Source organism: Anolis sagrei, chromosome Y (genome assembly GCF_037176765.1).
Source record: "Anolis sagrei isolate rAnoSag1 chromosome Y, rAnoSag1.mat, whole genome shotgun sequence".
Classification (NCBI taxonomy): Eukaryota; Metazoa; Chordata; class Lepidosauria; order Squamata; family Dactyloidae; genus Anolis; species Anolis sagrei.
The window spans coordinates 82,743,754-82,768,056 of NC_090035.1; the positions used below are offsets into that span (position 1 = coordinate 82,743,754).

Below are 24,303 nucleotides of genomic sequence, written 5' to 3' on the forward strand. Positions count from 1 at the left end.
CTATATGTTCCATCTCCCAAGAAACCTGTTTTGTTTCAGAGCTGTGGCAGTTTTGCAAAGCCTACAGAGTTAGCAGCCAGAGGCAGGAAGTCCAGTTTGCAGGCTCTCTGCAATGATTGGCCCAGAGAGTAACTTTTGTGCCCGCCTCTTTTCCCAGGCCAGACTTCCATTTTGGAGCCCTCCCTGCCCTATTCAGTTCTGAAGAAGATAGATATCTGATGTGCTGGAGGCTGAATAGGTCGCTCCGACAAACCACTGCAAAAACAATTGAGTTATAGTTGGGTACGCTTAATTGAGAATTGAGAACAATTAAGAATAGAATTAAGAATTGAGATATTATAGTTAGGTAAGCAGATGCAGACTGTGGCCAGGAAATCAGAAGATGCTTCCTTCTTGGGAGGAGAGCAAGGTCCAGTCTCGATCAAATAGTCAAGAGTAGAGACATCAGACTGGCAACCAAGATCCATTGCCTAGTCAAAGCCATGGTATTCCCTGGAGTCACATCTACGGATGGGAGAGCTGGACCTTCGGGAAGGCTGTCTTGGCCTCCACATTTTCTCCCTCTATTTTCCAGTTGAAAAAGATCTTGGAGTCCTCGTGGACAACAAGTTAACCATGAGCCAGGAATGTGATGTGGCGGCAAAAAAGGCCAATGGGATTTTGGCCTGCATCAAGAGGAGCCTAGTGTCTAGATCCAGGGAAGTCATGCTCCCCATGCTCTATTCCGCTTTGGTTAGACGACACCTGGAATATTGTGTCCAATTCTGGGCACCACAATTCAAGAGAGATATTGACAAGCTGGAATGTGTCCAGAGGAGGGCGACTAAAATGATCAAGGGTCTGGAGAACAAGCCTTATGAGGAGCGGCTTAGGGAACTGGGCATGTTTAGCCTGAAGAAGAGAAGGCTGAGAGGAGATATGAGAGCCATGTATAAATATGTGAGAGGAAGCCACAGGGAGGAGGAGGGAGCAAGCTTCCTTTCTGCTTCCCTGGAGACTAGGACGCAATGGAACAATGGCTTCAAACTACAAGAGAGGAGATTCCACCTGAACATTAGGAAGAACTTCCTGACTGTGAGAGCCGTTCAGCAGTGGAACTCTCTGCCCCAGAGTGTGGTGGAGGCTCCTTCTTTGGAAGCTTTGAAGCAGAGGCTGGATGGCCATCTGTCAGGGGTGATTTGAATGCAATATTCCTGCTTCTTGGCACAATGGGGTTGGACTGGATGATGGCCCAGGAGGTCTCTTCCAACTCTTTGATTCTAGGATTCTATGAGTTGTCAATCATTCTTGTTGCCATAATCTTGCTTTTTTTGATGTTTAGCTGCAACCCGGCTTTTGCGCTTTCTTGTTTCACCTTGATTAGAAGGCTCCTCAGCTCCTCCTCGCTTTCGGCCATCAGAGTGGTGTCATCTGCATATCTGAGGTTGTGAACGTTTCTTCCAGCCATTTCCACCCCAGCTTTGCATTCCTCAAGCCCCGCACATCCTCGCATGATGTGTTCTGCATACACGTTAACAAGGTTGGGTGAGAGGATGCAGCCTTGCTGGACGCCTTTCCCAATCTGGAACCCGTCTCCTGTTCCGTGGTCAGTTCTGACTGTGGCTCCTTGGTCCTTGGACAGATTCCTCAGGAGAGAGAGAGGGAAGGGGGCTTGGGATGCCCATCCCACCAAGAACGTGCCACCATTTATGATGATCCACACAGTCAAAGGCTTTAGAAGAGTCAATGAAACAGAAATAGATGTTTTTCTGAAACTCCCTCTTGCCTTTCTCCATTCTCCAGCCTCCGGATGTTGGCAACCTGGTCTCTGGTTCCTCTGCCTTTCCTAAACCCAGCTTGAACACCTGGCCACTCTCCCTCCATGTCTGGCTGGAGTCTTCTTCCTTGCAGGATCTGAGCCTAGGCTACCATATAATCCGATTCAAATCAGATTTTACATGAGAGTGTCCTGGGGGGGGGGGGGGGGGGGGGCTCAAAGCCTCTGAATTTGGAAAGAAAACAAAGATTGAACACACCAACATGGAAACAGAGGGAAGGAGAGACGTTGTCGCAAAGATGGAACCAATAGAAAACACCAAAGGAAGTCATTAATTCAAGGGGGGGGTGTCCGTCCGGAGAGGTCAAGAGTGGTGGTGGTGGGGGGGGGGGGCTGGGGTCTCCATCCCTCCACCCCTCCCTCCCTCCATCCCTTGGCTCCCGCTGAGCTCACAATGCCCGCCCGGCGACGGCCGCAACGGGACCCGCGCCTCTTTCCCGAGGAAGCAAAGGGAGGGGAGGGGAGGGGAGGGAGGGAGGGAGGGAGGGAGGGAGGGAGGGGCAGGGAGAGACCCCCAAAGCCCATCCAGGAGACCCCCGGGCAGCCCAGTTGGAGCGGGATGGCGGCCCTCCTCGGGAACAAGGGGCCCTCGCCATCCACGCTCCTGGCAGGTGAAGAAGGGAGGGAGGGAAGGAGGGAAGGAAAGAGAGAAGGGAGGGAGGGAGGGAGGAAGAAAGGGGGAGGGAGGAAGGAAGAAAGGAAGGAAGAAAGAAAGAAAGAAAGAAAGAAAGGGGGAGGGAGGGAGGGAGGGAGGGAGGGAGGGAGGGAGGGAGGGAGGGAGGGAGGAAGGAAGGAAGGAAGGAGGAAGGAACGAAGGAAGGAAAGAAGGAAGAAAGGGAGGGAGGGAGGAAGAATGGAAATAAGGAAGGAAGGAAGGGGGAAGGAAGGAAGGAAGGAAAGAAAGAGGAAAGGAGAGAAGAAAGAAAAATAGGAAAGAAAGAAAAAAGAAGAAAGGGGGAGAGAGAAATGGAAGAAAGAAGGAAGAAAGGGAGGTAGAGAGGAAAAAAGGAAGGAAGGAGAGGAGGAAGGAATGGGAAGGAAGGAAGGAAGGAAGGAAGGAAGGAAAGAGGAACGGAGGGAAAGAAAGGAAGAAAGGGGGAGGGGAGGAAGGAAGGAAGGAATGAAGGGAGGGAGGGAGGAAAAAGGAAGGATAGAAGGAGGGAAGGAAAGAGGAAAGGAGGGAAGGAAAGAAAGAAAGAAACAAGAAAGGGAGGGAGGAAGAAAGGAAGGGGAGGAAGAAAGGAAAGCAAGAAGGAAGGAAAGAAAGAGGAAAGGAGGAAAAAAAGAAATTAAGAAAGGGAAGAAAGAAAGAAAGAAAGGGAGAGAGAAAGGGAAGAAGGAAGGAAGGGAGGGAGGAAAAAAGGAAGGAAGGAGAGAAGGAAGGAATGGGGAGGAAGGAAGGAAAGAAGGAAGGAGGGAAGGAAAGAGGAAATGAGGGAAAGAAAGAAAGAAAGAAAGAAAGAAAGAAAGAAAGAAAGAAAGAAGGGAAGGAAGGAAAGAAGGAAGGAAGGAATGAGGAAGGGAGGGAGGAAAAAAGGAAGGAAAGAGGAAAGGAGGGAAGGAAGGAAGGAAGGAAAGAAAGAAAGAAAGAAAGAAAGAAAGAAAGAAGAAAGGGAGGGAGGAAGAAAGGAAGGGGGAGGAAGGAAGGAAAGAAAGAGGAAAGGAGGAAAGAAAGAAAGAAAGAAAGAAAGAAAGGGAGAGAGAAAGGGAGGAAGGAAGGAAGGGAGGGAGGGAGGGAGGGAGGAAAAAAAGGAAGGAAGGAGAGAAGGAAGGAATGGAGAGGAAGGAAGGAAAGAAGGAAGGAAACGAGGGAAAGAAAGAAAGAAAGAAGAAGGGAAGAGAGGAAGGAAGGAATGAGGGAAGGGAGGGAGGAAAAAAGGAAGGAAAGAAGGAGGGAAGGAAAGAGGAAAGAAGGGAAGGAAGGAAGGAAAGAAAGAAAGAAAAAAAGAAGGAAGGAAGGAGCTCTCACAGGGAAGGGAGAGAAGGTCCAGGCAGAGAGCCAGGACTCAAAGGCAGGGAAAGGGGTCCCACCTCAACATTAGGTCTTTACAGAGCCAAATCTACTATTCTATCTATCTGTCTATCTATCTCTCTCTCTCTCTCTCTCTCTCTCTATCTATCTCTATCTATCTATCTCTATCTATCTATCTATCTATCTATCTATCTATCTATCTATCTGCTTGTCTCTCAGTCATATTTATGGTTAGATGACCATGCGTTGGGAGGGATGGGATGATGTATATCTTCCTTTATGGCCGCAGGCTTTGGACTGGATGTTCTTTAGACATCCCTTTAGAGATGTATCTATGACTGGATGGCTATCTGTCGGGAAGGCTTGGATGGTGTCTTCCTCTATGGCTGGAGGGTTGGACTACATCTATCTGTTCCTCAGTCATGGATGGCCATTTTTTGGGAGGACTTGGGTAGTGTCTTTATGGCAGAAGAGGTTGGACTGGATGGTCTTTAGAGATCCCTTCCCGATCTTGGATTCTGTCTATCTATCTCTCGATCAATCATCTCTATGGCTGGATGGCTGTCTTTTAGGAGGGCTTGGATGGTGTCTTCCTCTATGGAAGAAGGGGTTGGACTGGATGGTCTTTAGAGATCCCTTCCCAAGCTACAATTCTATCATCTATCTATCTATCTATCTATCTATCTATCATTTCTCAGTCATATCTATGGCTGGATGGCCACCATTGGGAGTAGTAGTAGTAGTAGTAGTAGTAGCAGAAGCAAGGCATCCATGGAGCACACTTTGAGAACCGCCATCCAGCCTTTGTAATAGTAGTAGTAGTAGGAGGAGGAGGAGGAGCAAGGGCTCCATGGAGCACATTTTGAGAACCGCCACCCAGCCTTTGTGATAGTAGTAGTAGTAGTAGGAGGAGGAGGAGCAAGGGCTCCATGGAGCACACTTTGAGAACCACCACCCAGCCTTTGTAATAACAGTGGTAGTGATAATAGTAAGAGCAAGGGCTCCATGGAGCACACTTTGAGAACCGCCACCCAGCTTTTGTAGTAATAGTAGTAGCGATAATAGTAAGAGCAACGGCTCCATGGAGCACACTTTGAGAACCGCCACCCAGCCTTTGTAATAGTAGTAATAGTAGTAGGAGGAGGAGCAAGGGCTCCATGGAGCACACTTTGAGAACCACCACCCAGTTTTGTAAGAATAGTAGTAGTGATAATAGTAGAAACAAGGGCTCCATGGAGCACACTTTGAGAACCGCCACCCACCTTTGTAATAAAAGTAGTAGTAATAGTAGTAGTAGGAGGAGCAAGGGCTCAATGGAGCACACTTTGAAAATAATAATAGTAGTAGGAGGGCTCAATGGAGTACACTTTGAGAACCACCAGCCTTTGCAATAATAGTAGTAGTAGTAGTAGGAGCAAGGGTTCCATGGAGCACACTTTGAGAACCGCCACCCAGCCTTTGCAATAATAGTAGTAGTAGAACTAGGAGCAAGGACTCCATGGAGTACACTTTGAGAACTGATACCCAGCCTTTGTAATAATGTAGTAGTAGGAGGAGGAGCTAGGGCTCAATAGAGCACACTTTGAGAACTGCCACCCCGCTTTTGTAATAATAATAGTAGTAGTAATAATAGTAGGAGAAAGGGCTCCATGGAGCACACTTTGAGAACAGCCACCCAGCCTTTGTAATAGTAGTAGCAGTAGGAGGAGGAGGAGGAGCAAGGGCTCCATGGAGCACACTTTGAGAACCACCACCCAGCCTTTGTGATAGTAGTAGTAATAGTAGTAGGAACAAGGGCTCCATGGAGCATACTTTGAGAACCACCACCCACCTTTGTAATAAAAGTAGTAGTAATAGTAGTAGTAGGAGGAGCAAGGGCTCAATGGAGCATACTTTGAAAATAATAATAGTAGGAGGAGGGCTCTATGGAGTACACTTTGAGAACCACCAGCCTTTGCAATAATAGTAGCAGTAGTACTAGGAGCAAGGGCTCCATGGAACACACTTTGAGAACCGCCACCCAGCCTTTGCAGTAATAGTAGTAGTAGTAGTAGTAGGAGCAAGGGATCCATGGAGCACACTTTGAGAACCGCCACCCAGTCTTTGCAATAATAATAGTAGTAGTACTAGGAGCAAGGACTCCATGGAGTACACTTTGAGAACCGATACCCAGCCTTTGTAATAATGTAGTAGTATTAGTAGGAGCTAGGGCTCAATAGAGCACAGTTTGAGAACCGCCACCCCGCTTTTGTAATAATAATAGTAGTAGTAATAATAGTAGGAGAAAGGGCTCCATGGAGCACACTTTGAGAACCACCACCCAGCCTTTGTAATAGTAGTAGCAGTAGGAGGAGGAGCAAGGGCTCCATGGAGCACACTTTGAGAACCACCACCCAGCCTTTGTGATAGTAGTAGTAGTAGTAGTAGGAACAAGGGCTCCATGGAGCATACTTTGAGAACCACCACCCACCTTTGTAATAAAAGTAGTAGTAATAGTAGTAGTAGTAGGAGCAAGGGCTCAATGGAGCATACTTTGAAAATAATAATAGTAGGAGGAGGGCTCTATGGAGTACACTTTGAGAACCACCAGCCTTTGCAATAATAGTAGTAGTAGTACTAGGAGCAAGGGCTCCATGGAACACACTTTGAGAACCGCCACCCAGCCTTTGCAGTAGTAGTAGGAGCAAGGCCTCCATGGAGCATACTTTGAGAATCGCCACCCAACCTTTGTAATAATAATAGTAGTAGTAGTGTAGTAGGAGCAAGGGCTCCATGGAACACACTTTGAGAACCGCCACCCAGCCTTTGCAATAATAGTAGTAGTAGTAGTAGTAGGAGCAAGGGTTCCATGGAGCACACTTTGAGAACCGACACCCAGCCTTTGTAATAGTAGTAGTAGGAGGAGGAGCAAGGGCTCCATGGAGCACACTTTGAGAACCGCCACCCAGCCTTTGCAGTAATAGTAGTAGTAGTAGTAGTAGTACTAGGAGCAAGGGCTCCATGGAGCACATTTTGAGAACCGCTGCATTGGAGGTCCAGGGGCTGCTTTGAGATATGAGCCAGGTGTGGATGTAACAGGTGTCTTTGCCTCCAAGGGATGCTTTGCGGGGAGTGACGCCCCTTCCCTTCTTCTCTCGACAGCCTTCATCCTGAGTGTTTGCTTCTTCTCGACCGAAGCCACCTGGAAGCCGACAGATATCACGGTGGAGCCACTGAAGCCGATGGAAGGAGGAAGCGTCCGCCTCATCCCACTCACTAGTCCTCGAGACATCGTGACTTGTCGCTGGTTCCGAGGGGGAACGGACGGGGATAGCACCATCGTTGTCTTTTACTTCTATCCGCGCCCGGTGTCTAGGAATAGGACAAGCTACACCGGGCGAGAGACCCTGGATGCCAACTGCACCCTTGAGATCACAGACTTAACCGTCAGCGACACTGCCAACTACACCGCCCTGCTAGAGAGCCCCTTTGAAAGTAGGCTTGGGACCGTAGAGCTTGTGATCAGCGGTAGGCTTCCATAACCCTTGGTGCCATAGGCCTAGAATGTCGAGTCAGTGAAACATGGCACCCTGTAACATTTTGGGCTATTTATGTATTTATTTATTTATCGTGTCATCAGCAACCATACCATTGTATTACATTTCTAACAGAGCAAAACAAACACACAGATTAAGAAAAACCCACAGATAGTTTTCTAAGATCTACAGAGACACACGCTGGAACACCCCAGCAAGCGAGAGTCCAAAAGTGGCAGGCCCAAACCCAGCACCTCAATCCGTGGCTGATACCAGATGAGAGACTCCCCCCTGGGCACACAGACTTGGAAGGCGCTGAACGGACTGCGCTCTGGCACCACGAGATGCAGAGCCAACCTCAAGAAATGGGGCCGCAAAGTGGAGTCTATGACATGCGAGTGTGGAGAAGAGCAAACCACTGACCACCTGCTGCAATGCACCCTGAGCCCTGCCACATGCACAATGGGGGACCTTCTTGCAGCAACTTGGTAGTTGGTTAAATGTCCTTTGACCAGTCTCTGGCCCCTTGGAGTGCCTCTGGGAAATCTCTTGCTGAGAGGTGTTAAGATGTGCCTGGTTGTTTCCTCTACAACAGCAAAACAGCAGAGAGAAAATCTCAACAAAAGATTTTCCCAGGCTCAGCCAGGCCTTCAGTTGAAACATTCACACCTAGCTCACGCAGAGAAGAGCTCTTTGCCCCACCCCAGCCATTCCACAGATATATAAACCCATTGTCCTAACAGACCTCACTCCCTCTGAGGATGCTTGCCACAGATGCAGGCGAAACGTCAGGAGAAATGCCTCTAGAACATGGCCCTATAGCCCGAAAAAACCCACAAGAACCTACTGCCTCTAGAAATGTTTGGTGAAACATGACTCTCTATAACGTTTTTGGGCAATCTATGACTGTGCCAGGGCGTCTCGAAAGAGAGGCCCTCAAGGATTTTCCTGTACAATAGTCTCAGAGCAGTGTTTCTCAACCTTCTTAATGCTGTGACCCCTTGATAGAGTTCCTCATGTTGTGGTGACCCCCAACCATAACATTATTTTTGTTGCTACTTCACAACTGTGATTTTGCTACTGTTACGAATCGTCATGTAAATATCTGATATGCAGGATGTATTTTCATTCACTGGACAAAATTTGGCACAAATACCCAATGCGACCAAATTTGAATACTGGTGGGGTTCAGACGAATTGATTTTGGGAGTTGTAGTTGCTGGGATTGATAGTCCACCCACAATCAAAGAGCATTCTGAACTCCATCAATGATGAAATGGAACCAAACTTGGCATACACAACTCTCATGACCAATAGAAAATATTGGAGGGGCAGAGGCGGCCCTAGGTAATTTTCAACGGTAAGCAAAGAGTATTTTGGCGCCCCCCCCCCCCAACCAATCATTGATATATATTTTCTGTTCGTCGTGGGTGTTCTGTGTGCCATATTTGGTTCAATTCCATCATTGGTGGAGTTCAGAATGCTCTTTGATTGTAGGTGAACTATACATCCCAGTAACTACACTTGCCGCACTTGCTCCCTTGCCTGGCCCGCTTTGGGTCTGGAGGCATGCCTGAAGACCCTGGTGTGTGCACCAAAAGTCACCTCTTCTCCTGACTTTCTCCTCAGCCATTGGGACCGAGTTTGGTCGAGATCTATCATGCTGGACCACTCTCACAACCACCATGTCAGACGACACAGAGAAGCCATTGAAATCCACAAGGAGCATGTGGACAATTTCAGCAGAAAGGAGGGAACCATGAAAATGAACACAATCTGGCTACCAGTATTTTAAAAAAACTATAAAATCACAACAGCACAACAACAGAGAGGAAACAAACAAGGACATCTAATCACCTCTCAACAAAAGATTGCTCCAGGCACTGTCAGGCCATTATATGCTAATCAAGGTGGTCAGTTGAAACATTCCCACCTAGCTCCACAGATATATAAACCCTTTTTCCTAGTTCCAACAGACCTCACTACCTCTGAGAATGCTTGCCATAGATGCAGGTAAAACGTCAGGAGAGAATGCCTCCAGGAAAAAGGGTTTATATATCTGTGGAAGGACTAGGGTGGGACAAAGGACTCTTGCCTGCTGGAGCTAAGTGTGAATGTTTCAACTGACCATCTCGATTAGCATATAATGGCCTGACAGTGCCTAGAGCAAACTTTTTGTTGAGAGGCGATTAGATGTCCTTGTTTTTTTAATACTGGGAGCCAGATTTTGTTCATTTTCATGGTTTCCTCCTTTCTTCCATGGTGGAGGGAAGAAATCCATCCACTCTGGTTAAAAGTGCTTCTCTCACTTAAGTCTGAAGTGGGAGGGAAAGGAAAGGAAGGGAATCCATCCAGACTGGTTTAAACTGCTTCTCTCGCTTAAGACTGACGTTGGAGGGAAAGGAAGGGAATCCATCCACACTGGTTTAAACTGACTCGGGAGGGAAAGAAAAGGAAGGGAATCCATACTCACTGGTTAAAACTGATGCAGGAGGGAAAGGAAAGGAAGGGAATTCATCCACACTGCTTAAACTGACGCGGGAGAGAAAGGAAGGGAATCCATCCACACTGGTTTAAACTGATGCAGGAGGGAAAGGAAAGGAAGGGAATTCATCCACACTGGTTAAACTGACGCGGGAGAGAAAGGAAGGGAATCCATCCACACTGGTTTAAACTGATACAGGAGGGAAAGGAAAGGAAGGGGATTCATCCACACTGGTTAAAACTGATGCAGGAGGGAAAGGAAAGGAAGGGAATCCATACTCACTGGTTAAACTGACGCGGGAGAGAAAGGAAGGGAATCCATCCACACTGGTTTAAACTGATGCGGGAGGGAAAGGAAAGGAAGGGAATCAATCCACACTGGTTTAAACTGATGCAGGGGGGAAAGGAAGGGAAGGGAATTCATCCACACTGGTTTAAACTGACACGGGAGGGAAAGGAAAAGAAGGGAATCAATCCACACTGGTTTAAACTGACACGGGAGGGAAAGGAAAAGAAGGGAATCCATCCACACTGCTTCTCTCTCTTAAGACTGACATTGGAGGGAAAGGAAGGGAATCCATCCACACTGGTTTAAACTGACACGGGAGGGAAAGGAAAGGAAGGAAATCCATCCACACTGGTTTAAACTGCTTCTCTCACTTAAGACTGACGTTGGAGGGAAAGGAAGGGAATCCATCCACACTGGTTTAAACTGGCACGGGAGGGAAAGGAAGGAAATCCATCCTCACTGGTTTAAACTGACTCGCGAAGGAAAGAAAAGGAAGGGAATCCATCCACACTGGTTTAAACTGACACGGGAGGGAAAGGAAAGGAAGGGAATCCATCCACACTGGTTTAAACTGCTTCTCTCGCTTAAGACTGACGTTGGAGGGAAAGGAAGGGAATCCATCCACACATGTTTAAACTGACTCGGGAGGGAAAGAAAAGGAAGGGAATCCATACTCACTGGTTAAAACTGATGCAGGAGGGAAAGGAAAGGAAGGGAATTCATCCACACTGGTTAAAACTGACGCAGGAGAGAAAGGAAGGGAATCCATCCACACTGGTTTAAACTGATACAGGAGGGAAAGGAAAGGAAGGGAATCCATCCACACTGGTTAAAACTGATGCAGGAGGGAAAGGAAAGGAAGGGAATTCATCCACACTGGTTAAAACTGATGCGGGAGGGAAAGGAAGGAAATCCATCCTCACTGGTTTAAACTGATGCGGGAGTGAAAGGAAAGGAAGGGAATTAATCCATTCTGGTTTAAACTGACGCGGGAGGGAAAGGAAAGGAAGGGAATCCATTCACACTGGTTAAAACTGATGTGGGAGGGAAAGGAAGGGAATTCATCCTCACTGGTTTAAACTGACGTGGGAGGGAAAGGAAAGGAAGGGAATCCATCCACACTGGTTAAAACTGATGCAGGAGGGAAAGGAAAGGAAGGGAATCCATCCACACTGGTTAAAACTGATGCAGGAGGGAAAGGAAGGGAATCCATCCACACTGGTTAAAACTGATGCAGGAGGGAAAGGAAAGGAAGGGAATCCATCCACACTGGTTAAAACTGATGCAGGAGGGAAAGGAAAGGAAGGGAATCCATCCACACTGGTTAAAACTGATGCAGGAGGGAAAGGAAAGGAAGGGAATCCATCCACACTGGTTAAAACTGATGCAGGAGGGAAAGGAAAGGAAGGGAATCCATCCACACTGGTTAAAACTGATGCAGGAGGGAAAGGAAAGGAAGGGAATCCATCCACACTGGTTAAAACTGATGCAGGAGGGAAAGGAAAGGAAGGGAATCCATCCACACTGGTTAAAACTGACACGGGAGGGAAAGGAAAGGAAGGGAATCCTTTCACACTGGTTAAAACTGATGTGGGAGGGAAAGGAAGGGAATCCATCCACACTGGTTAAAACTGACACGGGAGGGAAAGGAAAGGAAGGGAATCCATCCACACTGGTTAAAACTGATGCAGGAGGGAAAGGAAAGGAAGGGAATCCATCCACACTGGTTAAAACTGACACGGGAGGGAAAGGAAAGGAAGGGAATCCTTTCACACTGGTTAAAACTGATGTGGGAGGGAAAGGAAGGGAATCCATCCACACTGGTTAAAACTGACACGGGAGGGAAAGGAAAGGAAGGGAATCCATCCACACTGGTTAAAACTGATGCAGGAGGGAAAGAAAAGGAAGGGAATCCATACACACTGGTTAAAACTAATGTGGGAGGGAAAGGAAGGGAATCCATCCACACTGGTTAAAACTGACGCGGGAGGGAAAGGAAAGGAAGGGAATCCTTTCACACTGGTTTAAAACGCTTCTCTGGCTTGAACCGAGGCCAGGGAACAGAAGCGGGGGGAAAGCTGAATCCATCCACACTGGTTTAAACTGATACAGGAGGGAAAGGAAAGGAAGGGAATTCATCCACACTGGTTAAAACTGATGCAGGAGGGAAAGGAAAGGAAGGGAATTCATCCACACTGGTTAAAACTGATGCGGGAGGGAAAGGAAGGAAATCCATCCTCACTGGTTTAAACTGATGCGGGAGGGAAAGGAAAGGAAGGGAATTAATCCATTCTGGTTTAAACTGACGCGGGAGGGAAAGGAAAGGAAGGGAATCCATTCACACTGGTTAAAACTGATGTGGGAGGGAAAGGAAGGGAATTCATCCTCACTGGTTTAAACTGACATGGGAGGGAAAGGAAAGGAAGGGAATCCATCCACACTGGTTAAAACTGATGCAGGAGGGAAAGGAAAGGAAGGGAATCCATCCACACTGGTTAAAACTGATGCAGGAGGGAAAGGAAAGGAAGGGAATCCATCCACACTGGTTAAAACTGATGCAGGAGGGAAAGGAAAGGAAGGGAATCCTTTCACACTGGTTAAAACTGATGCAGGAGGGAAAGGAAAGGAAGGGAATCCATCCACACTGGTTAAAACTGATGCAGGAGGGAAAGGAAAGGAAGGGAATCCATCCACACTGGTTAAAACTGACGCGGGAGGGAAAGGAAAGGAAGGGAATCCTTTCACACTGGTTTAAAACGCTTCTCTGGCTTGAACCGAGGCCAGGGAACAGAAGCGGGGGGAAAGCTGAATCCATCCACACTGGTTTAAACTGATACAGGAGGGAAAGGAAAGGAAGGGAATTCATCCACACTGGTTAAAACTGATGCAGGAAGGAAAGGAAAGGAAGGGAATTCATCCACACTGGTTAAAACTGATGTGGGAGGGAAAGGAAGGGAATTCATCCTCACTGGTTTAAACTGACACGGGAGGGAAAGAAAAGGAAGGGAATCCATACTCACTGGTTAAAACTGATGCAGGAGGGAAAGAAAAGGAAGGGAATTCATCCACACTGGTTAAAACTGATGCAGGAGGGAAAGGAAAGGAAGGGAATCCTTTCACACTGGTTAAAACTGATGTGGGAGGGAAAGGAAGGGAATCCATCCACACTGGTTAAAACTGATGCAGGAGGGAAAGGAAAGGAAGGGAATCCATCCACACTGGTTAAAACTGATGCAGGAGGGAAAGGAAAGGAAGGGAATCCTTTCACACTGGTTAAAACTGATGTGGGAGGGAAAGGAAGGGAATCCATCCACACTGGTTAAAACTGATGTGGGAGGGAAAGGAAGGGAATCCATCCACACTGGTTAAAACTGATGTGGGAGGGAAAGGAAGGGAATCCATCCACACTGGTTAAAACTGATGTGGGAGGGAAAGGAAGGGAATCCATCCACACTGGTTAAAACTGATGTGGGAGGGAAAGGAAGGGAATCCATACACACTGGTTAAAACTGATGTGGGAGGGAAAGGAAGGGAATCCATCCACACTGGTTAAAACTGACGCGGGAGGGAAAGGAAAGGAAGGGAATCCTTTCACACTGGTTTAAAACGCTTCTCTGGCTTGAACCGAGGCCAGGGAACAGAAGCGGGGGAAAAGCTGAATTATTTCTTGAGCTTGTTCTAGCAGGGGAGGTTCTAGCAGGGGAGCGCAGCTATCGTATACCTGGGACCGAAGACTGGAGACCTCTGTACACTCTTTCTATACCTGGGACATCGTCCTCTTCTACCCAGCGCGCAGCTTCGGGAGGGACGCACATGGAGCGGTGAGGGAGGAAGGGGACACCCGCCTAGCCAGCCAGATCAGCTGAATCAACCCTGGCGATCAATGTGTTGCAGCCAGATTGCCCTCACATCCAAGCACTTATCCGGCCTGTGGAGGAGGAGCGCCCCCCCCCCATACAGTGCTCCAGGGCTGTAGCCAGAAAAATATTTCGGGAGGGGTTGAAATTATTGGGGGGGGGGGGTCGAAACTTGCCTTCTAGCTCACGCTGAAGCAAAGAGCACAGCGGGGGGGGGGGGGGTCTGCAGCTCCGCCCTTGTCAACCACCTCCACCAAGTCTGGCCTCCTTAATGAGAGCATTCAACATCCCCCCCCCCCCAACTTGGTTGCTTCACTACTGTTCTGTCACGCGCTGGGCCTGTAAATAATTTCCTTTAGAACAGGACGTGTAACCTTTGCCCAGCGGGAAGCCAGGGGGCCTAAAGAGAAGTTCTCAGAGGTTTCCACCACAAACAGTCTTTAGACTGACAATTCGACTTCTCGCTGTGAAGCTTTTGCTCAGTTCTTTGCAGACAAAGTCGCTTTGATCTGTTCTGGTCTGGATACCATGTTAATGGCAGTCTCTGAGGATGTAACACGAGCACCTGCTTGTCCAGTTTTGATGGATTCATTTCAATTGGTGAAACTCGAGGATGTGGACAAGATACTTGGAGGAATGAGGCCAACCACATGCATCCTGGACCCCTGCCCATCCTGGCTTCTAAAGGAGGCCAGAGGGGGATTGGCCGAGTGGGTGAAGGTGGTGGTTAATGCTTCCCTTCGGGAAGGCAAGATTCCAGCGAGCTTAAAACAAGCTATAATAAAACCGCTGTTGAAGAAACCATCACTGGACCCCACCAAATTCGACAACTATCGGCCAGTTTCCAATCTCCCCTTCTTGGGCAAAGTCTTGGAACGTGTGGTGGCCTCACAACTCCAGGTATTCTTGGTAGACACGGATTATCTAGACCCGGCACAGTCTGGCTTTAGGCCGGGACATGGTACCGAGACAGCCTTGGTCGCCTTTATTGCACTGAAGTTAAGTGCCTTGAAAGACTCTTTTTGTACAACAAACTTGTGTCTGGACCTTCTACCTTGTGTTTGGCTATACTTAAGGCTTCTGGGTCTTGACAGAAGGGCTGCCCCTCGGGCAGGGGTGGCTGAACCAATAGACCAGGGGTCCCCAAACTAAGGCCCGCGGGCCACTTCTGGCCCGCCAAGGGCATTTATCCGGCCTGTGGAGGAGGAGCACCACCCCCCCCCCCCATACAGTGCTCCAGGGCCCTAGCCAGAAAAATATTTCGGGAGGGGTTGAAATTATCGGGGGGGGGTTGAAAATTTCACGGGGGGGGGTTGAAACTTACCTCCTAGCTCACGCTGAAGCAAAGAGCACAGCGGGGGGGGGGGAGGGGTCTGCAGCTCCGCCCTTGTCAACCACCTCCACCAAGTCTGGCCTCCTTAATGAGAGCATTCAACATCCCCCCCCCCAACTTGGTTGCTTCACTACTGTTCTGTCGCGCGCTGGGCCTGTAAATAATTTCCTTTAGAACAGGACGTGTAACCTTTGCCCAGTGGGAAGCCAGGGGGCCTAAAGAGAAGTTCTCAGAGGTTTCCACCACAAACAGTTTTTAGACTGACGATTTGACTTCTCGCTGTGAAGCTTTTGCTCAGTTCTTTGCAGACAAAGTCGCTTTGATCCGTTCTGGTCTGGATACCATGGTAATGGCAGTCTCTGAGGATGTAACACGAGCACCTGCTTGTCCAGTTTTGATGGATTCATTTCAATTGGTGAAACTCGAGGATGTGGACAAGATACTTGGAGGAATGAGGCCAGCCACATGCATCCTGGACCCCTGCCCATCCTGGCTTCTAAAGGAGGCCAGAGGGGGATTGTCTGAGTGGGTGAAGGTGGTGGTTAATGCTTCCCTTCGGGAAGGCAAGATTCCAGCAAGCTTAAAACAAGCTATAATAAAACCGCTGTTGAAGAAACCATCACTGGACCCCACTCAATTCGACAACTATCGGCCAGTTTCCAATCTCCCCTTCTTGGGCAAAGTCTTGGAACGTGTGGTGGCCTCACAACTCCAGGCATTCTTGGTAGACACGGATTATCTAGACCCGGCACAGTCTGGCTTTAGGCCGGGACATGGTACCGAGACAGCCTTGGTCGCCTTAGTGGATGATCTAAGCCAGGAGCTGGAAAAGGGAAGTGTGTCCCTGTTGGTGCTGCTGGACCTCTCAGCGGCCTTCGATACCGTCGACCACGGTATCCTTCTGGGACGCCTCGCAGGGATGGGTCTTGGAGGGACTGCTTTGCAGTGGCTCCAGTCATTCCTGGAGGGTCGATCTCAGAAGGTGTTGTTGGGGGACACCTGTTCAACCCCACAACCATTGTCTTGTGGGGTTCCTCAGGGCTCAGTATTGTCTCCCATGTTGTTTAACATCTACATGAAGCCGCTGGGGGAGATCATCCGGAGTTTCGGGGTACGGTGTCATCTGTACGCAGATGATGTTCAGCTCTGTCACTCCTTCCCACCTGCTACTAAGGAGGCTGTCCAGGTCCTGAACCGGTGCTTGGCCGCTGTGACAGTCTGGATGAGGGACAACAGATTGAAACTAAATCCAGACAAGACAGAGGTCCTCCTGGTCAGTCGCAAGGCCGAACAGGGCATAGGGTGACAGCCTGTGTTGGATGGGGCCGCACTCCCCCTGAAGACGCAAGTTCGCAGCTTGGGTGTGACCCTGGACTCATCGCTGAGCCTGGAACCCCAGGTTTCGGCGGTGACCAGGGGAGCATTCGCACAGCTAAAGCTTGTGCGCCAGCTGCGCCCGTACCTTGGGAAGTCTGACTTGGCCACGGTAGTCCACGCTCTGGTTACATCCCGTTTAGACTACTGCAACGCTCTCTACGTGGGGTTGCCTTTGAAGACAGCTCGGAAGCTCCAACTAGTCCAACGCTCGGCAGCCATGATTCTAACAGGAGCGGAGCGCAGGGAGCATACAGCCCCCCTGTTGTGCCAACTCCACTGGCTACCGATCTGCTACCGGGCTGAATTCAAAGTGCTGGCGTTGGCCTTTAAAGCCCTAAACGGTTCCGGCCCAAGCTACCTATCCGACCGCATCTCTGCCTATGAACCCACCAGGACTTTGAGATCTTCCGGGGAGACCCTGCTCTCGAACCCGCCTGCTTCTCAAGCTCGGCTGGCGGGGACGAAAGATAGGGCCTTCTCGGTGGTGGCTCCTCGGCTGTGGAACGCCCTTCCTACGGACATTAGACTAGCACCATCTCTAATGGTATTCCGCAAAAAGGTGAAGACCTGGATGTTTGTGCAGGCGTTTGAGTAATTTAGCGCAATCTGGTAATGGAACATAGGAATGGAACAATGGACGACGAACCTGGACTACGCTTGGATGATGAGAAGATTGGGTACGGTTGTTTTTTGTAATAATTGTGCATTGTAATTGCTTATTGGTAATTTATGGATAATGTGTTAAGTCAATTGTTATATGTTGTATGGAACCACTGCTGTTTCTACTGTTTTTACTGTTTGTGAACCGCTGTGAGTCGCCTTCGGGCTTGAGATACAGCCGTATAGAAGCAAAGTAAATACATAAATAAATAAATAAATAATAGACTCCACTTTCTGGCCCCATTTCTTGAGGTTGGCTCTGCATCTCGTGGTGCCAGAGCGCAGTCTGTTCAGCGCCTTCCAAGTCGCCCACTCTTCTGTGTGCCCAGGGGGGAGTCTCTCATTTGGTATCAGCCATGGATTGAGGTTCTGGGTTTGAGCCTGCCACTTTTGGACTCTCGCTTGCTGGGGTGTTCCAGCGTGTGTCTCTGTAGATCTTAGAAAACTATCTGTGGGTTTTTCTTAATCTGTGTGTTTGTTTTGCTCTGTTAGAAATGTAATGCAATGGTATGGTTGCTGATGACACGATAAATAAATAAATACATAAATAGCCCAAAATGTTACAGGGTGCCATGTTTCACTGACTCAACATTCTAGGCCTATGGCACCAAGGGTTATGGAAGCCTGCCGCTGATCACAAGCTCCACGGTCCCAAGCCTACTTCCAAAGGGGCTCTCTAGCAGGGCGGTGTACTTGGCAGTGTCGCTGACGGTTAAGTCTGTGATCTCAAGGGTGCAGTTGGCATCCAGGGTCTCTCGCCCGGTGTAGCTTGTCCTAATCCTAGACACCGGGCTCGGATAGAAGTAAAAGACAACGATGGTACTATCCCCGTCCGTTCCCCCTCGGAACCAGCGACAAGTCACTATGTCTCGAGGACTAGTGATCGGGATGAGGCGGACGCTTCCTCCTTCCATCGGGTTCAGTGGCTCCACCGTGATATCTGTCGGCTTCCAGGTGGCTTCGGTCGAGAAGAAGCAAACACTCAGGACGAAGGCTGTCGAGAGAAGAAGGGAAGGGGCGTCACTCCCCGCAAAGCATCCCTTGGAGGCAAAGACACCTGTTACATCCACACCTGGCTCATATCTCAAAGCAGCCCCTGGACCTCCAATGCAGTGGTTCTCAAAATGTGCTCCATGGAGCCCTTGCTCCTAGTACTACTACTACTACTATTATTGCAAAGGCTGGGTGGCGGTTCTCAAAGTGTGCTCCATGGAACCCTTGCTCCTACTACTACTACTACTACTATTACTGCAAAGGCTGGGTGGCAGTTCTCAAAGTGTGTTCCATGGAGCCCTTGCTCATAGTACTACTACTACTATTATTACTACTACTTTTATTACAAAGGTGGGTGGCGGTTCTCAAAGTGTGCTCCATGGAGCCCTTGTTTCTACTATTATCACTACTACTATTCTTACAAAACTGGGTGGTGGTTCTCAAAGTGTGCTCCATGGAGCCCTTGCTCCTCCTCCTCCTACTACTACTACTACTACTATTACAAAGGCTGGGTGGTGGTTCTCAAAGTGTGCTCCATGGAGCCGTTGCTCTTACTATTATCACTACTACTATTACTACAAAAGCTGGGTGGTGGTTCTCAAAGTGTGCTCCATGGAGCCCTTGCTCTTACTATTATCACTACCACTGTTATTACAAAGGCTGGGTGGTGGTTCTCAAAGTGTGCTCCATGGAGCCCTTGCTCCTCCTACTCCTACTACTACTACTACTACTATCACAAAGGCTGGGTGGCGGTTCTCAAAATGTGCTCCATGGAGCCCTTGCTCCTCCTCCTCCTACTACTACTACTACTATTACAAAGGCTGGATGGCGGTTCTCAAAGTGTGCTCCATGGATGCCTTGCTTCTGCTGCTACTACTACTACTACTACTCCCAATGGGTGGCCATCCAGCCATAGATATGACTGAGAAATGATAGATAGATAGATAGATAGATAGATAGATAGATAGATAGCTAGACAGACAGACAGACAGATAGATGATAGAATTGTAGCTTGGGAAGGGATCTCTAAAGACCATCCAGTCCAACCCCTTCTTCCATAGAGGAAGACACCATCCAAGCCCTCCTAAAAGACAGCCATCCAGCCATAGAGATGATTGATTGAGAGATAGATAGACAGAATCCAAGATCGGGAAGGGATCTCTAAAGACCATCCAGTCCAACCTCTTCTGCCATAAAGACACTACCCAAGTCCTCCCAAAAAATGGCCATCCATGACTGAGGAACAGATAGATGTAGTCCAACCCTTCAGCCATAGAGGAAGACACCATCCAAGCCTTCCCGACAGATAGCCATCCAGTCATAGATCTCTAAAGGGATCTCTAAAGAACATCCAGTCCAAAGCCTGCGGCCATAAAGGAAGATATACATCATCCCATCTCTCCCAACGCGACCGTATGACTGAGAGACAAGCAGATAGATAGATAGATAGATAGATAGATAGATAGATAGATAGATAGAGAATAGTAGATTTGGCTCTGTAAAGACCTAATGTTGAGGTGGGACCCCTTTCCACTGCCTTTGAGTCCTGCCTCTCTGCCTGGACCTTCTCTCCCTTCCCTGTGAGAGCTCCTTCCTTCCTTCCTTCTTTTTGTCTTTCTTTCTTTCCTTCCTTCCTTCCCTTCTTTCCTTCCTCCTTCTTTCCTCCTTTTTTCCTCCTCTCCAGGCCCTAGATCCTTCCTCGGCATTCCCTTCTTCTTTCTTTCTTTCCCTTCGTTTCCTTCCTTCCTTCCTTCTTTCCTTCCTTCCTCTCCATTCCTTCCTTCTCCTTCCTTCCCCTTTTTTCCTCCCTCCCTCCCTCCCTTCCTTCTTCCCTTTCTCTCTCCCTTTCTTTCTTTCTTTCTTTCTTTCTCTTTCTTTCTTTCCTCCTTTCCTCTTTCTTTCCTTCCTTCTTGCTTTCCTTCCTCCCTCCCTTTCTTTCCTTCCCTCCTTTCCTCTTCCTTCCTTTTTCCTCCCTCCCTTCCCTCATTCCTTCCTTCCTTCTTTCCTTTCTTCCTTTCTTTCTTTCTTTCCCTCATTTCCTCTTTCCTTCTTTCCTTCCTTCTTCCTTCCTTCCTCCCCATTCCTTCCTCCTCTCCTTCCTTCCTTTTTTCCTCCCTCCCTCCCTCCCTTCCTCTTCCCTTTCTCTCTCCCTTTCTTTCTTTCTCTTTCCCTTTCTTCTTTCTTTCTTTCTTCCCTTTCTTAATTTCTTTCTTTCCTCCTTTCCTCTTTCTTTCCTTCCTTCTTGCTTTCCTTCCTTCCTCCCCCTTCCTTTCTTCCTCCCTCCCTTTCTTGTTTCTTCTTTCTTTCCTTCCCCCCTTTCCTCTTCCTTCCCTCCTTCTATCCTTCCTTTTTTCTCCTCCTCCCTTCATTCCTTCCTTCTTTCCCTCCCCCTTTCTTTCTTTCTTTCTTTCTTTCTTCTTTCTTTCCCTCAGTTCCTCTTTCCTTCCTTCCTTCCTTCCTTCCCTTCTTTCCTTCCTTCCTTCCTTCCTTCCTCCCCATTCCTTCCTCCTCTCCTTCCTTCCTTTTTTCCTCCCTCCCTCCCTTTCTTCCTTCTTTCTTCCATTTCTCTCTCCCCCCTTTCTTTCTTCTTTTTTCTTTCTTTCCTTTTTTGTTTCTTCTCTCCTTCCTCTTTCTTTCCTTCCTTCCTTCCTTCCTTCCTTCCTTCCTTCCCCCTTCCTTCCTTCCTTATTTCCGTCTTCCTCCCTCCCTCCCTTTCTTCCTTCTTTCCTTCCTTCGTTCCTTCCTCCCTTTCTCTCTCCACCTTTCCTTCCTTCCTTCCTTCCTTCCTTCCTTCCTTCCTTCCTTCCTTCCTCCCTCCCTCCCCCTTCTTTCTTTTCTTTCTTTCTTTCTTCCTTCCTTCCTTCCTTCCTCCCTCCCCCTTCCTTCCTTCCTTCCCTCCTCCCTCCCTCTCTTCCTTCTCTCTTTCCTGACCCCTTCCCTCCCTCCCTCCCTCCCTCCCTCCCTCCCCGTCCTTCCTTCCTTCCTTCCTTCCTTCCTTCCTTCCTTCCTTCCTTCCTTCCTTCCTTCCTTCCTTCCTCCCTCCCTCCCTCCCTTCTCTCTTTCCTGACTCCTTCTCTCCCTCCCTCCCTTCTTCACCTGCCAGGAGCGTGGATGGCGACGGCCCCTTGTTCCCGAGGAGGGCCCCCATCCCTGCTCGAACTGGGCTGCCCGGGGGTCTTCTGGCTGGCTTTGGGGGTCTCTCCCTGCCCCTCCCCTCCCTCCCTCCCCTCCTCTCCCTTTGCTTCCTGGGGAAAGAGGCGCGGGTCCCGTTGCGGCTGTCACAGGGCGGCCATTGTGAGCTCAGCGGGAGCCAAGGGATGGAGGGAGGGAGGGAGGGAGGGATGGATGGAGACCCCAGCCCCCCCCTCCTCACCACTCTTGACCTCTCCGGACACACACACACACACACACACACCCTTGAATTAATGACTTCCTTTGGTGTTTTTTAATGGGTCCCAGCTTTGCGACAACGTCTCTCCTTCCCTCTGTTTCCATGTTGGTGTGTTAAATCTTTGTTTTCTTTCCAAATTCAGAGGCTTTGAGCCCCCCCCCCCCAGTACACTCTCATGTAAAATCTGATTTGAATCGGATTATATGGTAGCCTAGGCTCAGATCCTGCAAGGAAGACTCCAGCAAGACATGGAGCGAGAGTGGCCAGATGTTCAAGCTGGGTTTAGGAAAGGCAGAGGAAGGAGAGACCCAGATTGCCAATCTCCAGATGCTGGAGAATGGAGAAAGGCAAGAGGGAGTGTCAGAAAAACATCTCCTTCTGCTTCATTGACTCTTCTAAAGCCCTTGACTGTGTGGATCATCATAAACGGTGGCAAGTTCTGGGTGGGATGGGCATCCCAAGCCCCCTCCCCTCTCTCTCTCCTGAGGAATCTGTCCAAGGACCAAGGAGCCACAGTCAGAACTGACCACGGAACAAGGAGACGGGTTCCAGATTGGGAAAGGCGTCCGGCAAGGCTGCATCCTCTCACCCAACCTCTTTAAACTTGTATGCAGAACACATCATGCGAGGATGTGCGGGGCTTGATGAATGCAAGGCTGGGGTGGAAATGGCTGGAAGAAACCTTCACAACCTCAGATATGCAGATGACACCACTCTGATGGCCGAAAGCGAGGAGGAGCTGAGGAGCCTTCTCATCAAGGTGGAAGAAGAAAGCGCAAAAGCCGGGTTGCAGCTAAACATCAAAAAAAGCAAGATGATGGCAACAAGAATGATTGACAGCTCATAGAATCATAGAATCAAAGAGTTGGAAGAGACCTGGGCCATCATCCAGTCCAACCCCATTCTGCCAAGAAGCAGGAATATTGCATTCAAATCACCCCTGACAGATGGCCATCCAGCCTCTGCTTAAAAGCTTCCAAAGAAGGAGCCTCCACCACACTCCCTCCGGGGCAGAGAGTTCCACTGCTGAACGGCTCTCACAGTCAGAAGTTCTTCCTCATGTTCAGATGGAATCTCCTCTCTTGTAGTTTGAAGCCATTGTTCCATTGCGTCCTAGTCTCCAAGGAAGCAGAAAACAAGCTTGCTCCCTCCTCCCTCCCTGTGGCTTCCTCTCACATATTTATACATGGTTCTCATCATATCTCCTCTCAGCCTTCTCTTCTTCAGGCTAAACATGCCCAGCCTCCTTAAGCCGCTCCTCATAGGGCTTGTTCTCCAGACCCTTGATCATTTTAGTCGCCCCCTCCTCTGGACACATTCCAGCTTGTCAATCTCTCTCTTCAATTGTGGTGCCCAGAATTGGACACAATATCCCAGGTGTTGTCTAACCAAACCAGAATAGACGGGTAGCATGACTTCCCTAGATCTAGACACTAGGCTCCTCTTGATGCAGGCCAAAATCCCATTGGCTTTTTTTGCCGCCACATCACATTCCTGGCTCATGGTTAACTTGTTGTCCACGAGGACTCCAAGATCTTTTTCAACTGGAAAATAGAGGGAGAAAATGTAGAGGCCAAGACAGCCTTCCCGAAGGTCCATCTCTCACATCCGTAGGTGACTACTATGGGGAAGACCATGGCTTGGACTAGGCAATGGATCTTGGTTGCCAGTCTGATGTCTCTACTCTTGACTATTTTATGGAGATTGGACATGGCTCTCCTCCCAAGAAGTAAGGAAGCGTCTTCTGATTTCCTGGCCACAGTCTGCATCTGCTTACCTAACTATAATATCTCAATTCTTAATTCTATTCTTAATTGTTCTCAATTCTCAATTAAGCGTACCCAACTATAACTCAATTGTTTTTGCAGTGGTTTGTCGGAGCGACCTATTCAGCCTCCAGCACATCAGATATCTATCTTCTTCAGAACTGAATAGGGCAGGGAGGGCTCCACAATGGAAGTCTGGCCTGGGAAAAGAGGCGGGCCCAAAAGTTACTCTCTGGGCCAATCATTGCAGAGAGCCTGCAAACTGGCCTTCCTGCCTCTGGCTGCTAACGCTGTAGGCTTTGCAAAACTGCAACAGCTCTGAAACAAAACAGGTTTCTTGGGAGATGGAACATATAGTTCACCTACAATCAAAGAGCATTCTGAACTCCACCAATAATGGAATTGAACCAACCAATAATGGAATTGAACTCCCCCTGAAGACGCAGGTTCGCAGCTTGGGAGTGATCCTGGACTCATTGCTGAGCCTGGAAGCCCAGGTCTCAGCGGTGGCCGGGAGAGCTTTTGCGCAATTACAACTTGTGCACCAGTTGCGCCCGTACCTCCGGAAGTCTGATCTGGCCACGGTGGTCCACGCTCTTGTTACATCCCGAATAGACTACTGCAACGCTCTCTACGTGGGGTTGCCCTTGAAGACTGTTCAGAAACTTCAACTAGTCCAGCGAGCGGCAGCCAGACTGCTCACCGGAGCGACATACAGGGAGCACACCACCCCCCTGCTGTGCCAGCTCCACTGGCTGCTGATTCAGTTCCAAGCACAATTCAAGGTGCTGGTTCAAGGCTGAGAGGAGGTATGATAGCCATGTATAAATATGTGAGAGGAAGCCACAGG

At 48.9% G+C, this 24,303-nt stretch overlaps 2 protein-coding genes across 2 annotated transcripts; one reads left to right on the forward strand and one right to left on the reverse strand.

The window, feature by feature from the left end:
* Positions 1 to 2,328: 2,328 nt before the first annotated feature.
* Positions 2,329 to 7,479, forward strand: LOC137095409 (carcinoembryonic antigen-related cell adhesion molecule 6-like). Its single transcript, XM_067462041.1, has 2 exons — positions 2,329 to 2,427; positions 6,930 to 7,479. Exons 1-2 carry the CDS (start codon positions 2,376 to 2,378, stop codon positions 7,307 to 7,309), a joined length of 432 nt encoding a protein of 143 aa, XP_067318142.1. The 5' UTR covers positions 2,329 to 2,375; the 3' UTR covers positions 7,310 to 7,479.
* A 10,303-nt stretch (positions 7,480 to 17,782) lies between these two features.
* Positions 17,783 to 21,444, reverse strand: LOC137095698 (carcinoembryonic antigen-related cell adhesion molecule 6-like). The gene is made up of 2 exons (XM_067462498.1): positions 21,393 to 21,444; positions 17,783 to 18,297 (listed from the first exon to the last, which is right to left on the reverse strand). The coding sequence occupies exons 1-2, from the start codon at positions 21,442 to 21,444 to the stop codon at positions 17,918 to 17,920; spliced, it is 432 nt and encodes a 143-aa protein (XP_067318599.1). The 3' UTR covers positions 17,783 to 17,917.
* Between the last annotated feature and the right edge of the window lie 2,859 nt (positions 21,445 to 24,303).